Here is a 16,427-nt window from a genome sequence, read left to right as displayed (position 1 = left end):
TCAAAGAACAATGAGGTGGGGTCACAAGGGGTCAAATGTTGCAGATGCTGGGGTCTGTATGAAAAACAGAAAACAAACAAAAAACTATTTTTTTGCTGGAAATCACAGCAGGTCCGGCCGCATCTGTGTAGAGAGAACAAGCCAACGACGATTCGAGTCTGGATGACTCTACGTCAGGTGGGGTTACATGTAGCGTGACATGAACCTCCGATCTTCAGGTAAGCATTCTCCAAGGTGGCCTTCGAGACACACGACAACGCAAAATCATCGAGCAGAAACTGATACAGGAACAAGGATGTCTTGCTACAGTTGTACAGGGCCTTGGTGAGGCCGCACCTTGAGTATTGTGTGCAGTTTTGGTCACCTTACCTGAGGAAGGACGTTCTTGCCATGGAGGGAGTGCAGCGAAGATTCACCAAGCTGATACCTGGGATGGCAGGAATGATGTATGAGGAGAGATTGTGTCGATTGGGCTTATACTCACTGGAGTTTAGAAGATTGAGAGGGGATCTCATCGAAACCTATAAAATTCTGTCAGGCCTGGACAGACTAGATGCAGGAAGGATGTTTCTGATGGCCGGGGAGTCCAGAACCAGGGGTCATAGTCTAAGGATAAGGGGTAAGCCATTTAGGACAGAAATGAGGAGGAATTTCTTCACCCAGAGAGTGGTGAACCTGTGGCATTCTCTACCACAGAGGGCGGTGGAGGCCAGTTCATTAAATATATTCAAGAAAGAGTTGGATATATTTCTTGAGGCTAAAGGGATCAAGGGATATGGGGAGAAGGCAGGGACAGGGTACTGAATTTGGATGATCAGCCATGATCTCATTGAATGGCGGAGCAGGCTCGAAGGGCCGAATGGCCTACTCCTGCTCCTATCTTCTATGTTTCTATGTTTCTATGCTAGCCAAGTTCCGCACTCATGAGGACGGCCTCAACCGGGATCTTGGGTTCATGTCACGCTACATGACTGACCTGTTTGGACACCATTCACACCCGTGATTGCTGTGATTATCTCTCTGCCGAGGTGTGATAAAGGGCAGTTAGAAAGATTACCTGTAATCATCTGGCAGTACTCTCTGACTATATATGCTGTGCTTATATGCAACTCTTCACTTCACCTGACGAAGGAGCAGCGCTCCGAAAGCTTGTGATTTCAAATAAAGCTGTTGGACTATAACCTGGTGTTGTGTGACTTCTTACATTTGTCCACCCCAGTCCAACACTGGCATCTCCACATCGTGTCAAAGAGGGACTGCCACCATCACCACAGTTGAAAAACTAAGAGGCTGTTCATTGGGAAAAATCTGCATACAAAAGGAGCAGGTAGTTCAATTTCCAGTGAATCTCTTTAGGGAGAAACTTGGGTAAGTTTGAGAAAACAGTTTCAGAGTTTAGGGTTTTGCTTTTCTGGCTTTGAGCGTCCCCACTGCTAAGGCTGGATCCTCCCTGCCCAGCAATATGTAAAAATTGGATGACTATAACCCTAGGTTTCTCTGCAGCTTCTCCAGAGAGTAATCCTCCTTGTGACTGAGGATTTACAGAAATGCATTTTTGGCTCAGACTGTCCTATTTAAGTGTATACAAAGAGCAATCTCCTGAACCAGCCCTGTTACACATATCAAAGTCTCCTTCCGGCACAGCGTACTGACCCGCATCATGTCATACACCGGGTGATGCTTTCTGTATATCTGCAGTTGTTTGTATATAACTGTGCTCAGCACTTCATCTCAACACAGTAGCAACAGTGGCTAAGAGTGTGCCTTGAACCAAAGGCATGGTGGAGGCCAAGCTGGGCAAACCCCTACAAGACACATATTGCTACTGCTCATTTCAAAACATTTACCTGCCATGTTACATTTAACTTGGTGTTAATCGGCAGCATCACTACAGATTCCAAGTCTTCACATAAAGATACAAAAACAAATGCAAATATCAAAGCTTTATTTTGAAAATAACATGTACTATATGCACGTTTTCCTATTACAAGATGACTTGAAAACATTGTGAATTTGACTCTGAACCTTGCGTGTGAATGTACAATAAAGAGCAAAATAGCAAAAGTAAAATCACACTTTTAATGAATGTCATAGCTTGAACAACAATGTACAAAGAGCGAAACTGATTAAATTCATAGGGACATCACCACTCTTGAAAGGGAGCATGGAAACTAGTCCCATCCCATCACCACATTCACTTGTGACATCATCACCTTGTTGACACATGACACAATCAGGAGGAATCTGATGCGAGGCACCGCCCAACCCTTTTTGGTACCCGAAATGACAGCAATTCCCCATTGTGGGATCCATGTCCAGATAGTGCAGTGGGGCACCTTCTGATTTACATGGGAGGTGGTGTGTGGATGTCGGCTGCTGTCCCACAGGGGGCAGGAAAACTGAAGCAAGCTGTGTTGCCATGGCACCATGGCATATCTTTCAGCAACATGGGGGAGGTCTGGGCGCTGCCAGGAAAGGTGCAAAACCTCTATTGGAAGAAAAAGAGGGAAAAACAGTGGGATTTCATAACCCTATTTTTTTTTTAAACTTTAAAAGGGTGGTTTGGCTAATTAAGTGCTGCATTTTTATTTCAATTGCTTTTCTGGAAATTCAAAAACAAATTTTTGACTGATCTTGAATGTGTGCCATTTCCCACCGTCAATCACAACACTTTTGCTGGATCCATGTTCTCCGAGCCAATAGTACAGACTTTACTCCCCGATGTCGTTAAAGGTGTGAATAGAAACCAGAAAGCAGCACTCTCCATAACCTAGAACCCGATTGTCCCTGGACTGCTAAAATGTTCACAGCCTACCCACCCCCACCGCCCACCCAAGCAATGTTAACCAAGTTAGAAGGAAAAAGTACGACTAAATTTAAATCATGCAAACTTTCCCTAGGAAAAACATGTCTGCCTTTGCAGACTTGAACTAAAAGCACTGATTGCGACTGCGGCTTATGTGAGGTGGAATCGATCTTCGGCAGTAGCTCAAGATGAGCGATAACGCATCAGCTGCCCGTTTTACACCCTGCCTGATTCTCCATTTCATGGCGGGGTGTAAAAACGAGCCGCCGATTGGTTAATGCCCGTCTTATGCTGCCACTGAAGACCAATTTCAGCCCCACGGTGTTTGCCATTGACTGATTTGATTGCAATCTTTTACACTTGCTGGAACAAAATTTGAAATACCCAACCTATATTGCACCCCACCTGTGCACAAAGGAGCTGGCCACACCACGTAAGTGAGGTACAGAGCATTTTCATCATTTGGCAACACCTTGGGTGTTTCTTTCACAACATGCTCGGAGCGCTGGGCTCGCCATGTCGGGTGGCAGCAGCCAGTGACTGCCTGTTGTGCACCAGCAATTGTCCAGTTTAATGCCGGCCTCTCCTTCAGTGACCCATTCCAAACAGGCATCGTGTTGCTGGAGCACTACTCAGTGGCAGTCATATTATGGTACAACCACCTAATTTGCAAAGGAGTTGCTGCTCGTCACCCACATCGTGGCACACTTTGGCACATTGGGTGTCTAACCATTGTATTTCCCAGCCCACTGAGTCTTTTATGAAACACTTCCTTCATGCTCTGTCAATGATTTAAGAAGTGGTCAGAAGTTAGGAACGGTGGAGGGATTTAGGGGTCCATGTACAAAAATCACTAAAAGCTAGTGGACAGGAACAAAATTTAATTATAAAGGCTAATATAATGTGGTTTGGAATACAAAGGGGTGGAAGTTATGCTTCAGTTGTATAAAGCTCTGGTTAGACCCCATCTAGAGTATTGGTTCCAGTTCTGGGCACCGCACCTCAGAAAGCATATACTGGCCTTGGAGGGGGTGCAGTGCAGATTCACTAGAATGATACCGGGGCTAAAAGGGTTAAATTATGAGGACAGGTTGCATAGACTAGGCTTGTATTCCCTTGTATATAGAAGATTAAGGTGCTAATTGCAGTGTTTAAGATGATTAAAGGATTTGATAGGGTAGATAAACCATTTCTTCTTGTGGGAGAGACCAGAACAAGGGGGCATGACCTTAAAATTAGAGCACGGTTGTTTAGGGGTGAAATCAGGAAGCACTTCTTCACACAAAGGGCAGTGGAAATCAGGAAGCACTTCACACAAAGGGCAGTGGAAATCAGGAAGCACTTCTTCATACAAAGGGCAGTGGAAATCAGGAAGCACTTCACACAAAGGGCAGTGGAAATCAGGAAGCACTTCACACAAAGGACAGTGGAAATCAGGAAGCACTTCTTCACACAAAGGGCAGTGGAAATCAGGAAGCACTTCACACAAAGGGCAGTGGAAATCAGGAAGCACTTCTTCACACAAAGGGCAGTGGAAATCAGGAAGCACTTCACACAAAGGACAGTGGAAATCAGGAAGCACTTCTTCACACAAAGGGCAGTGGAAATCTGGAAGTCTTTCCCCCAAAAAGCTGTTGAGGCTGGTGGGGGGGTCAATTGAAAATTTCAAAGCTGAGATGGATAGATTTTTGTTAGGCAAGAGTATTGAGGGTTACGGAACCATGGCGGGAGATGGATAGCAGGTGAATATACATAGGGCTCAATTGTGATGCCCCCCACCCCTGGTAAAAATAGCTTGGTAACACACACGGTCTAGGCTCACACATGAAGAATGATCACTTATGTGAGATACTTGAAGACTATTCACGCCCATTGAACTGTACCTCAACTTAAGTCGTAAGGAGCGAAAATTGGAAGTAAACAATATAATAGCATGAAACACATATTTTAGTAGCTAAGTAACAGATTTTTTTAATCTTACGTACTGCAGACTTCCTAAACTTCAAATACTATGCAGCTTATAACAATTTTAAAATGGTGTGCAAGGAAACAAATTAGCGCATGGTCAAAGCTTTGTAAAATCTTTGAACCTCCTTGCTGTCACATTAATTACAGTGCAGCATTGTGACTTTAAATTCAAAGGCCTCTACTATGTATCCCAGCCACATGGGTATTAAGAGCCTGATCTAAAGCTTGTATAGTCCAAAGAAAGTCATGAACTCATCAGTACTAACCATTCTTGGATGAGACACTCTGACAAACAACTGCACTCCTTCACTCAGATGAAATATTCCGGCCTGAAAGGTATTTTCCTCCCATGCTCCAGCACCACCGCAGTAGTTTAATACCCTGACTTCCATCAGGCTCAGGTCAGATTGATAATTGTTATTGCGTTTGCATACAGTTTGGTGCAATGGATGTGCCTCGCATTGCTGCCCACGGAAATGGATTTTGGAGTAAATAAAGTATTTTCCAGTTTCATTGATGATCAACGCTCCATCCTTGTATGTAATCCCCTGTGTAAAGGCATGGCCCAATAAAGACTCCCACATCAATCTATTGAAACGATCACTTGATTCTTTTCCTGCAATTGCATTTTGAAGTTAAACAATATGTTATCTAGCACTTATTATGCTATGGACTGCACATGTTGAATAACCATAAATAGTTTAGATACATTATTTACGGTGGTTGTTTTTGGTCAAACAAGCTGAAATAATTCAATAGCAAAATACTGCGGATGCTAGAAATCTGAAATAATAACAGAAAATGCTTTGAAATACTCAGCAGGCCAGGCAGCATCCATGGAGAGAGAAACAGAGTTAACGTTTCAGGTCAGAGACCCTTCTTCAGTTCGACCTGAAACGTTAATGCTGTTTCTCTCTCTACGGATGCTGCCTGGCCTGCTGAGTGTTTCCAGCATTTCCTAATGTTAGTTAAGCTGAAATAATGGTTCAGAATTCCAAGACATGCACATTTTAATGTTAACTGCATAACAATTTCTCCTTTTCCTTTTTCATTCATTATATCGTTCTTTATTTTCTATTCCATCTTTACTTCCTTTTCATTCTTTTATTTCTCTTATTATTTATCAATTTTCTACTAATATTTTTTCAATTAATTTATTTCCCCTTATTCTTTCCCTGTTCTTTCCCAGTAACTGATTTCCTTTTCCGCTTGTTTATCCCTCTGAAACACAGAATAACTACAGACCTGTAAGGTGGGCGGCCATTTTAACGTCATTCTTTGGCTTGATCTTGTCCTCAGCTCCTACAACATAGCAAATTTAGACCATAACAATTGGCTTCATGGAAAGCAATAAACCCCCAATGATAAATAAATGCACCTGTTGCATGATTTCCTCACTCACCACGAAGTTTCCTTCATACAAAAAATGTTTTTTAAAAAGTTTGTACTCACCAGTTTGCCTCTCTGCTTTATTCTGTGGGTTGCCATTGATCTTCTGCAAATATTACAAGCGTTTAGTGTAACTAATTCTACATTCTTCTTTTATATGTGCATTTTAATTTTCTTTAAATAAATTGATAACTTACCTGCTTCATTTGGTCAACTTGTTGTTGGAGCCGGCTTAAGTAACAGATACCAACCACAAGCCCAGCCAGGGCTAGTAAAAGCATGACGACAATCACAGAATGGCAGGCTTTCAGCCAGCCCAACTTCTTCTCGATTCTCAGCTCTGGAGGTGGCACAGGCCACCCAGATGTTGCCTCACTAGGAGAATGGTTCTTACTGCCGAGCATTTGCATGGGATAAATGTTCCTTTGCTGCATGATCAAAAAACTGGTTTCAATACAGGTACAGGACGGTGCGTTTCCTACAGAGGCTGGCTCTTGCTCTGCTGGTGAGCAGGTTGCTGGTCTGTCCTAAATTGTTTTACAATGACCTGGTTTGTTTCCTTATTTTACCTCTATAGATAGATAACCTTTTCTAAGACAGAGACCACATGGACCAAGTTTGTTTTGAAGTACACTTCGACTCAAGCAAACACTTCCACCCTCCGATACAAACAGTTGCACTTGGTACTAAAAGATAACCACAGATATCACATGTTACGGTAATCTAGACGACAACAAATTATTACTGCAACTTTTTTTAATCCATTTGCTTTAATAATTTAACAATCCTTCAACATGTTATTTTGTATACTTTTTAGGGCCTTGTTTATGCAATGGTCTTTTGAAGATGCATTTAGTTAAAAAGGAATTCGCTTCTAAGGGGTTTATCATTCTTACCCTCTGTAGTACTTTGGTTAAGAAAGGAAATGAAATAGAAAACAAGACCTTTTGTTTTACTCTTGAAATGCTTTATGTTGTTTATTAACCCTTTGCCACCCCAAGGTGCCTGAAATGACTGAATTGCCATGGATGATAAGAAAAGAAGCATTGCTTGATTTAGTTCTAGGAAATAAAGTGGGATAAATAACTGATGAGAGTAAGAGAAGAAGTTGGAAATAGTGGCCACAACATTGTTAGGTTCAATGTTAAAACAGAAAAGTATAATGAAGCGTCAATGGTAAGGGGGCAGGACTGGAAAAGGCAAAGTTCAGTCAGATAAGAAGGGATTTGGCTATAAATGATAGCAAACAGGATGACAGATCGGCAGTGGGAATATGAGATGGAGAGAGAGTATAAAATAGGTATATTCCTATAAGGAAAAAATGGGATCACCAAAGATCATGGATAAAGAGAAAATGAAAACTGAGGCATATGATGAAACTAGGATATTAAAGAAATTCATGAGGAATGTTACATGCAATGGGCAAGCAGAGAGCGAGGTTAGAAGGACCAAAAGGGAATATGAGATAATATAAATGGAATTAGATGGGGTGTTTATAAAAAATTGGGCTAAAATACGATTAGGCATGAAAATGGGCACTGGGATCACGATGCACGATCAACCCGCGCCCGTTTGAAGTAATGCAGGCAGCTCGCGTCCTTTGGAGGAGGATCTCTGAGGGTGAGTAAATCAGGTCAGTGAACAGTAAGTAATTTTTTTTAACAAAAACTGTCTACCTAATTGTAATTCAGGCTATCAATAAACAAATAAATAAAAAAGATGGCAGGGCAGGCTATGTGTCGGGACTGTAGTATGTGGGAGTTTGTGAACAGCGAGACTGTCCCGGATTGCCACATCTGCAGGAAATGTCTCTGCCTTCAGTCACTTCGGCTCAGAGTCATTGAGCTGGAGTGCGAGTCAGAGGCACTCCGAACCATAAGGGAGGAGAGGAATTTCTGGACAGTTTTATCCAGAACACAGTCACACCCCAGAAGAAAGCACAGGTTCAGGAAAGGTGGGTGTGACTGTTAGGGAGCTGGGTAGCCGGGAATTAGGAGAGGTTGAGAAGGAGGTCCCGCAGACACTGGTCCTGTCCAACAGATCCGATGTACTCGCTACCTGTGAGGACAAGGAGAAAGACTGCAGGGAGGACAGCCACAAAGCAGAGCAAGGCACCGTTGAAGGGATAATTACTAGTCCTAGCCCCTCTAGGGCTACCTCAGATCAGGCGTATTCCTCAGATGTTCACTTTCAACTAAAGTTTGAGGTAGCCGAATCCTAAAGATGCTTAATTGGGTCTAAAGGTCCAGACTATCTCTCCCTAAAGGAAAGGAACAACCTGAAAATGTTATCGTCCACCAGATAGCACTTTTAATAAGTTTAGCTAGACTTTAATGTAATGAGGGTCCGGAAAACTCCCTCAGAATTCTGCAACTCCTCACCAAAGAGTGTGCAGAAATTGAGTTCGCGAGTTTGATAAAGAAGTCTTATGTGAGACAATTCTAAAAATATATAGATTTATTAAAGAACCGACTTGTAATTTACAGTTGGTGAGTCAATCGCAACATTAACAGTTCCAAAAAGAGAAAGCTTACAATTCTATTATCAGTTTCAAATCTTAACTTCGCTACAGTTTTACAGTTCTTAGTGTTCTACAGGATATCCACCAAAATCAAATACTTTACCTTTGATCCCCGAGGTACAAAGAGTTGGAGACTTACAGAGCCGCCACTGAAGCCGAGAATTGCTTTGCCCCTTTGAAGCGAGTCTACTATCCCATTTGAGAGTTCAATATTTATACCCTTTTCTAGTGGTATTTCCTTTAAGGTTTTCTGCTGATGTAAGCTAATTATCTCTCGTCATTTTTCTGCTGACCCCTGCAATTCTTACAGTCACCTCAGCTGGTAGCATTACAGAATTATGTCTCTTCTCTAGGTGTTCTAAGTTTACCATAAAAAACGGTGTAACGGCAGGTGCGTTTTACTTGATGTCATTTTTACGAAGGCAGATGTTTGTGCTTCTTTACGAAGTGTAAATTAGAACACTTTGTCCAGGGTGAACCATTGTTTTGTTCCCAAAGGTCAGCCTGTTGGGAGCCTTTAACCTTCTGTTTCAATAAGGTTATTGATTCAGTGTCAACAACTATCTTATCTCTATAGCCAGAATGCTTTCACTGCTTTTTCATAGTTAGGTTTCTAGATTTCCAGACCCAGTTTGTCATGTTTTATTAAGGCCAGAATTCTTTCATAGAACGTTGTATTTTTCTGAATAGGTTATATGGCTTATTCCTTCACACCATGGCTCAGCAGTCTGTACCTCATAGGCCCCCAACCCTGCACAGCCTGCTTCTACCTCCTTCCCAAGATCCACAAACTGGACTGCCCTGGTAGACCCATCATTTTAACCTGTTCCTGCTCCATAGAACTGATTTCTTACTATCTCAATTCTATTTTTTCTCCCCTTGTCCAGTCCCTTCCCATCTACATCCGTGACTATTCTGACGCCCTCTGCCACTTTAACAGTTTCCACTTTCCTGGCCAAAACCGTCTCCTTTTCACCATAGACGTCCAATCCCTCTACACCTCTGTCCCCCACCAGGACGGCCTGAGGGCGCTCCGCTTCTTCCTTGAACAGAGGCCCAACCAGTCCCCATCCACCACCACCCTCCTCCACCTGGCTGAACTTATTCTCACATTGAACTACTTCTCTGTTTCCACTCACTTCCTCCAAACAAAAGGTGTTGCTATGGGAACCTGCATGGGTCCTAGCTATGCCTGCCTTTTGGTGGGATATGTGGAAAATTCTTTGTGCCAATCCTACTCAGGTCCCCACCCTCACCACTTTTTCTGGTACATTGATGACAGTATCGATTCTGTTTCCTGCTCTTGCCCCGAACTGGAAAATATCATCAACTTTGCTTCCAATTTCACCCTTCTCTCGCCTTCACATGGCCCATCTTCGTCTCTTCCCTTCCCTTCCTCGACATCTCTCTCCATTTCTAGGGATAGACTATTAACCAATAACAAAATGAAAGACTTGCATTTGTATAGCACCTTTCAGGACCACCAGACGTCTCAAAGTGCTTTACAGCCAATGAAGTATAGTCATTGTTGTAATGTAGGAAATGCGGCAGCCAATTTATACACAGCAAGCTCCCACAAACAGCAATGTGATAATGACCAGATAATCTGTTTTTGTTACGTTGATTGAGGGATAAATATTGGCTGGGACACCGGGGTTAACTCTGCTGCTCTTCTTCGAAATAGTGTAGTGGGATCTTTTACATCCACCTGAGAGAGCAGACAGGGCCTCGGTTTAATGTCTCATCTGAAAGACAGCACCTCCAACAGTGCAGCACTGTCTCAGCACTGCACTGGAATGTCAGCCTAGATTTTTGCACTCAAGTCCCAGGAGTGGGATTTGAACCCACGACCTTCTGACTCAGAGGCGAGAGTGCTACCCACTTTTTTTTTATATTATACTTTATTGAACATTAAGAACATTTACAACATCGTGATCATTACATTGTATGATACAAATCAATTCCACCGCTCTGCACAGCCATTCCGCCACCACCTTTTAACATCAAAACCTGAAGTTTAATTTGTCACCTGCAACATATATTAATCGATTGTACTTTAAAAATTGGTTGTAAAATACTGTCCTTAAATTCCTTTCTGAATAAAACATCCATAGAGCCTTATAATGATCTTTTAGCTTATATTTAAAATACTCTTTTAGATTGATTCTCCTCCCCTTAAAAAACAGAGCATTCCTTCTTTGCACAATCACGAATCTAGCCAAACTGAACATTAAATTAATTGCCGCTCCGCTAGACTCCGGCAGACTCTCCTGCAATCCCCATCTCAAAATTGAGTCCCACGGAATTCCCATTCTCGCTCTTCGGTCCCCACCCAGCAAAAAAGCTTCACACAACTGTCGAACACAGTACCTAAAGTCATTTAACTGCGGACATAACACCAGTAAATGGGACAGAGTCTCATCCTGTGTCCCACACATTGGGCAAGTTGCCGCCTCCACTCGTCCAATCTTGCACAAGACCGTTATGGTAAAAATCCGGTTATGAGCCAATTTGAAATCCAGTTCAATCCATTCTGGGCATTTAAAATTCGCCCACACTCCCTTCCAAATCCTGTTGAAGTCCAGCTGTGGGTATATACTCTGCCAAAACTCCTGACCAGCAGGTGTCTTGAATCTCCATTCTCTGAATACCTCATAGAAATCTCGAGTATTACAGTTGTCAAATTGGACCAACTCTCCCCCTTTCTCCAGTACAAAGCTTGGAAAAGCAGGACACATTTTACTTCCTTTGGAGATTTCCGCATTTATTTCTTCCATCCAATCCTGTGGCATTGCCCTCACAATCTTCTCATACATGATTCCTATTGCTTTTCCTTCTACCTCCTGATCCTCCTCCCACACCATGTCCTTCACTATCACTTCCGGCAACCAACCTGGAATTACCTCGTATAATACATCTTTCACAGATATAATACCAGCTTTTATAAAAGCTTGATTAAATAAAACCTCTCCTTTGATGTTGACCCACCTATTCAAAAATAAGGGCTGTTCTAAAAATACCTCAGCCCCCTTGGGCATAAACTGCACACTTTTTAAAAATTGGGCCCAAGTCTCTACAACCCCCTTATAAAACCTAGGGAGAAGTTTAATCGATTTCAAAAACATATTATTGTATTCCATATACAATATCCCCTGCCCTCCTATCCCACTTCATTTTTAAAAATGCTCAAAACAACTTTTCCAAAAACTTGTATTTGACTTCTGAAGAAATCTCTTCACCCATTTAATTCTAAAGGATTTTTTCTTCAAATCAATATCTGGGAAATTGAGTCCTCCCTGATTTCTCCGTCCAATGATGGTATTGTAAGCCACCAAGGCTGGTTTCCCTTCCCATAAAAACCTCACACAAGCCTCTCGGATGGACTTTTCTGCCCACTCAGCAATATCCTCCACCGTCAATAAGTACCATAGCTTAGATAGCAGGAGAGCAGACACCACTGTCGCTCTTCCTTGCACTTTCAACCACCTTCTTTCCCATCTTCCCAAAATCTTTTTAATTTTCATAACCTTCGGTTCCCAATTTAATCGATCCACTTCTTCCCTGTCTTTCTTGCACCCCATATGCACCCCCAGAACTTCCAAAACCTCCACCACCTTAAAGGGACATTCCCCCAACCATTCCCCCCTACCCCTCCCTGCAACCAGGCATTGGGACTTACTATAATTCACTCTGGCACCTGAAGCTCTGCAATATTCCTCCACTACCTCCATAGCTTTCCTCACTGACTCCCCATTTCTCAATGTTAAGGTTGTGTCATCTTCATATTGGTGTAACACCGACACCAGCCCAGAACTGGGTACCACAATCCCAACTACACCTTGTTTCTTTCGCATCATGTAACCTAATGGTTCTGTTACCAATGTGTACAGCAATGGGAACAGTGGACAACCCTGTCTCACTGATCTCTGTATCGGAAAATACTTAGATAAAAAACCATTACATTTAACACAGCTAAATATGTTTGAATAAAAAATCCTTATCCACTGAATGAAATTTTCCTTGAAACCAAATGCTTCCAAAACCTTCAATAAAAACTCATGAGAGACCCTATCAAAGGCTTTCTCTTGATCTATCTTTAATACATAAGCCTCCCTCCCACTCTCTTCCATGAGCTCTATCGCATCTCGGATTGAGACCACAGAGTCTGCGATGTCCCAGCCTATGACTCCATAGGACTGAGAGGGCCAAACTATCTCCGGTGACACTTCCTTCAAACGATTTGCCATAACCCTCACCAAGATCTTATAATCCACATTTAATAGTGTGATGGGCCTCCAATTCTTCAGATCCCGTCTATCCCCTTTATTTTTATATAAGCTAAGCTTATGATACCTCTCCTCATAGATGGGGCCAGGCTTCCCTCAATATTAATTTCCTTAAAAACTTCTAAGAGCAATGGACTTAAAATCTCAAAAAATTCCTTATAAAATTCTGCACTTAGTCCATCGGACCCTGGGCTTTTCCCCCCCTTCATTCCACTTATTGCTATTTTTATTTCCGCTAATCCTACTTCTTTATCACACATGCTTTTCTCATCCCCCTTTAAACCCTTTTCAATAAAAGTAGTAACCTTCTCCATCTCCAAATTGGAAATGTCTTCTTTTGTATATAGCTCTTGATAAAAGCTGCTAGCCGCCTCCAAAATCTCCTCACTTTCATGAATGATCTTCTCCCCAACCTTCAACTCTTCAATTAACGATAATCTCTGTCGCAGCTTCTCTTGCTCCAGAAAATATCTAGTGCATCTTTCGCCCTCCAATGCATCTCTAGCCTTTGCACGGAGAATGGCCCCCTTGCATTTTTCAGCTTGCAATAATTCCCACTCTTCCTTTAGCACCCGGAACTTAGGCTCAACTCCCTTATCCCCTCCGTCAACTGCTTTACAGACATCCGTAAATCTTTTGTTTATATTCTCTTCTCGATGCCGGTTAGCTGCCGCCCTCTTTTTCCCATAACGTACTGAAAAAACTTTTACCTCATATTTGAAATTGTCCCACCAAACTCTTTTTTCTTTCAAGAACAAAAGTTCCTTCCGAGCATTCTTTATTATATTTATAATCCCTTCTTTATAAGCACTTTCTTTCAGGTATTGATTGTTTAAAATCCACACCCCTGAACCGATCTTAACTCTGCTGTTCCTAATTCTAAGAACCAAAGCCGAGTGATCACTAAAAAATACTTTTTTATAATAAATCTCCATCACCTCCGAACTTAACCCTTCCCGCATTAACACAAAATCTATTCGGCTCTGTTTTAAAACATCACACACCCAACCTGCTCTGGAGAACTCCCTTTTTATGGGGTTCCGGTCCCTCCATAAGACTCTCAAATTTAAATTTGCCATCATTTTTACAATCATCCCTCTGGAGTTATCGGGGGAGAAATTCGGTGGGCTGCGCCACAAATTAGCGCCTAAAGAGGGCACTCAGTGGCTTTAGCGCCACTGGCAACGCCTCCCGCGATATTTAGCTGGGGCGCTAATGGCGGCGTTAGCCTGTTGCGCTGCGCCGCCACCGATGACATCATCGGTGTGCGCAGCGCTCCGCTCCCGCCCCGATCACGATATTTGGCAGCGACCGCCTCTGTAGCGCCGCTCGCTAATCGCGCCCGGTTCACGGGGCCTACCTGTGGCGGCAGTGGCACAAATTAAGGTGGAGGTGCGGGGCGGCCGTTTTTTTCGGCGGCCGCCTGCCAGCACCTCCGTCCCCGGCCCCCTGTTCTCCCCCCGCGGCATTGCCGGCTGTTTTCCAAGAGCCCGGCACTTCTCCTCGGTGCCAGGCTCTTTTGCCGGCACTCGCGATCGCTCATCGCGCTGGTGCAGGCCCCTCCCCCTTAAGAATGTGAGGAAGGCCTGCAGTACCGCAGCGCGCCATAGCGATGCTGGTAAGTATTAGCACCCTGCAAAAAAAAGGTGGAATGGTGTCATCAGTCGGCATGCAACGCCGAATTAATGTCACCACAGCCAACTTCAACCCCAGCGGACGCTGGGTCATAGCCACACCAGGGAAACCCAGCGTGCCAACAGACTGACACAGGCACTGTCAGCACCCCTTAAAAAGGACACACACATCTTTCAGTTAAGTTTGCATTTAAACTTTCGGACTGGATTTTTTTGATTTTATTGAAGTAGTGGCTTGCTGCAATTAATGTTAAAAGTTTTTTACGTGTGTAGGGAGTGCTGCTGGATGCTTGCAAGGCCTTGGATGGAAAAGGAAGGCCTCCGAGAAGACAGAAAATGCTGCAAATACTCAGCAGGTCAGGCAACATCCGTCGAGAGAGAAACAGAGTTCACGTCTCAGGTCAAGATGCTGCCTGACCTGCTGAGTTTTTCCAGCATTTTCTGCTGTTATTTCAGATTTACAGCATCTGCTCACAGAGGGAAGAGGAAGATGCAGAAGAGGAAGATACAGAAGAGGAGGAAGCCGAAGAGGAGGAAGCAGAGGAGGAGGAAGCAGAAGGAAGGATGCATCCCAGACAGCCCCTTTCTGGCTGGGATATCCGGGATGGAATCATCCGCCTGTGGTACCAGTGACACAATCCCAACTCCCCTTTCAACATTTGTCCTACACCTTACCTCCCCTCTGTTACTGACCATCACAGCGTCCTCTTCTCCACAATGCTGAAATAAAAGCCTCTACAAAGCAAACTTTCCAATCCAACTTTATACATCTATCCATCCAATGTAACATCAAGAAAGCAACTCATCACCCTTATGCATTTCCTTAGTGACTGTCATGTGTGTGCCTTTGCCTATTCTACTGATGTCACGCAGTGCTACTCCAGTGGCTGCAGCATGGCTGGTGGAAGGTTGCTGACTTTCAGTGGGGGATACTGCAAAGGCCTTACTGGTCAACCTTGAGGAGCTGGTGGCTCGGCGTGTCAAATCAGTTTTCTTCTTCTTCTTCACTCTCCTTTCCCTCTTCTTGGTCACCCACTGGCTGGGCGGGCTGCACTTCTTGGGTATGAGAAATGAGGAAGGCACAAGGGTGCAGTTGTGAGGGGAGGGCGAGAAAGCAAAAGGTACATGCGAGAAGGAGGATAACATATGAGGATACCAGCATCTTATAATCTTTCAGCCTCGCCGCTTGCCAAGGGCTCAGCCATGCCTCTACCAAGAATGGCCTGTGCCGTCCCCTCCAACGGTGTGAGGTGAGGCTAGGAATGGGAGGTGTGCCTCATGATTCATACAGATTGTTGGTAGGTGAGTGATTGGGGGTGGGGGCCATGCACTGAGAGGTGTGTGAGGCTAGCAGTGCAGTTGGTAGGAGACGGCTTTTGAAGATGCATACACTGACCTTGACCACTGCTCTGAGGCCATGAAGCGTCTTTAGGCACTGGAGCCAGGTGGTGAGGGTGACACTGCTGGCAGTGATGGCCTCGGTGATGTGGTCCCACATCCTTCTTTCTGGAGGGCCTCCTGGCCTCTGTGGGTCGAGGGCCTCTCTTGCAGTGTTGACCCACTGAACAAAGCTAGAGTGCTGTGTGCGAGACCCTGGCTACCCCTTCCCTGGCCTGCTGAGCCATTTGTGTTAGTGCTGAAGCACCTTTCCCATTTTTTGAAGTTTGGAAAGGAATTTAGCTTTAAGTGTTAAAGAATCCTATTTGGGACTTCTTTTTAATGTAATTTTTTTATTAAAAGGCAGTAAGGGCTGAAAGCTGCATTTTTTCACTGCACTGTAATTTTTATTAGTTCTGAATGCATTGCCCCTTTAATTGCCCACA

General features: G+C 43.7%; 1 protein-coding gene across 1 annotated transcript; it reads right to left on the bottom strand.

Annotated features, from left to right (window-relative positions):
• Window positions 1-1,928: 1,928 nt before the first annotated feature.
• On the bottom strand, window positions 1,929-6,820 carry LOC147121807 (tumor necrosis factor ligand superfamily member 6-like). The gene is made up of 4 exons (XM_085982321.1): window positions 6,361-6,820; window positions 6,227-6,269; window positions 6,020-6,076; window positions 1,929-5,390 (listed from the first exon to the last, which is right to left on the bottom strand). The coding sequence occupies exons 1-4, from the start codon at window positions 6,595-6,597 to the stop codon at window positions 4,993-4,995; spliced, it is 735 nt and encodes a 244-aa protein (XP_085838447.1). The 5' UTR covers window positions 6,598-6,820; the 3' UTR covers window positions 1,929-4,992.
• Window positions 6,821-16,427: the final 9,607 nt, after the last annotated feature.

This window comes from Somniosus microcephalus, chromosome 3 (genome assembly GCF_052327205.1).
Source record: "Somniosus microcephalus isolate GS21.2 chromosome 3, FLI_Smic_1.0, whole genome shotgun sequence".
Taxonomy (NCBI): domain Eukaryota; kingdom Metazoa; phylum Chordata; class Chondrichthyes; order Squaliformes; family Somniosidae; genus Somniosus; species Somniosus microcephalus.
Note: the sequence above shows the minus strand (reverse complement) of the source record. Positions and strands in the feature narration are given on the sequence as shown.

What these genes read in the sequence shown, in the direction of transcription:
- LOC147121807 (XM_085982321.1), bottom strand. Translation starts at nt 6,597, where the DNA reads ATGCAGCAAAGGAACATTTATCCCATGCAAATGCTCGGCAGTAAGAAC. An exon ending in AAGTTGACCAAATGAAGCAG is followed by an intron (nt 6,270 to 6,360) that starts GTAAGTTATCAA and finishes TAATATTTGCAG; the next exon opens with AAGATCAATGGCAACCCACA. An exon ending in TAAAGCAGAGAGGCAAACTG is followed by an intron (nt 6,077 to 6,226) that starts GTGAGTACAAAC and finishes GCTATGTTGTAG; the next exon opens with GAGCTGAGGACAAGATCAAG.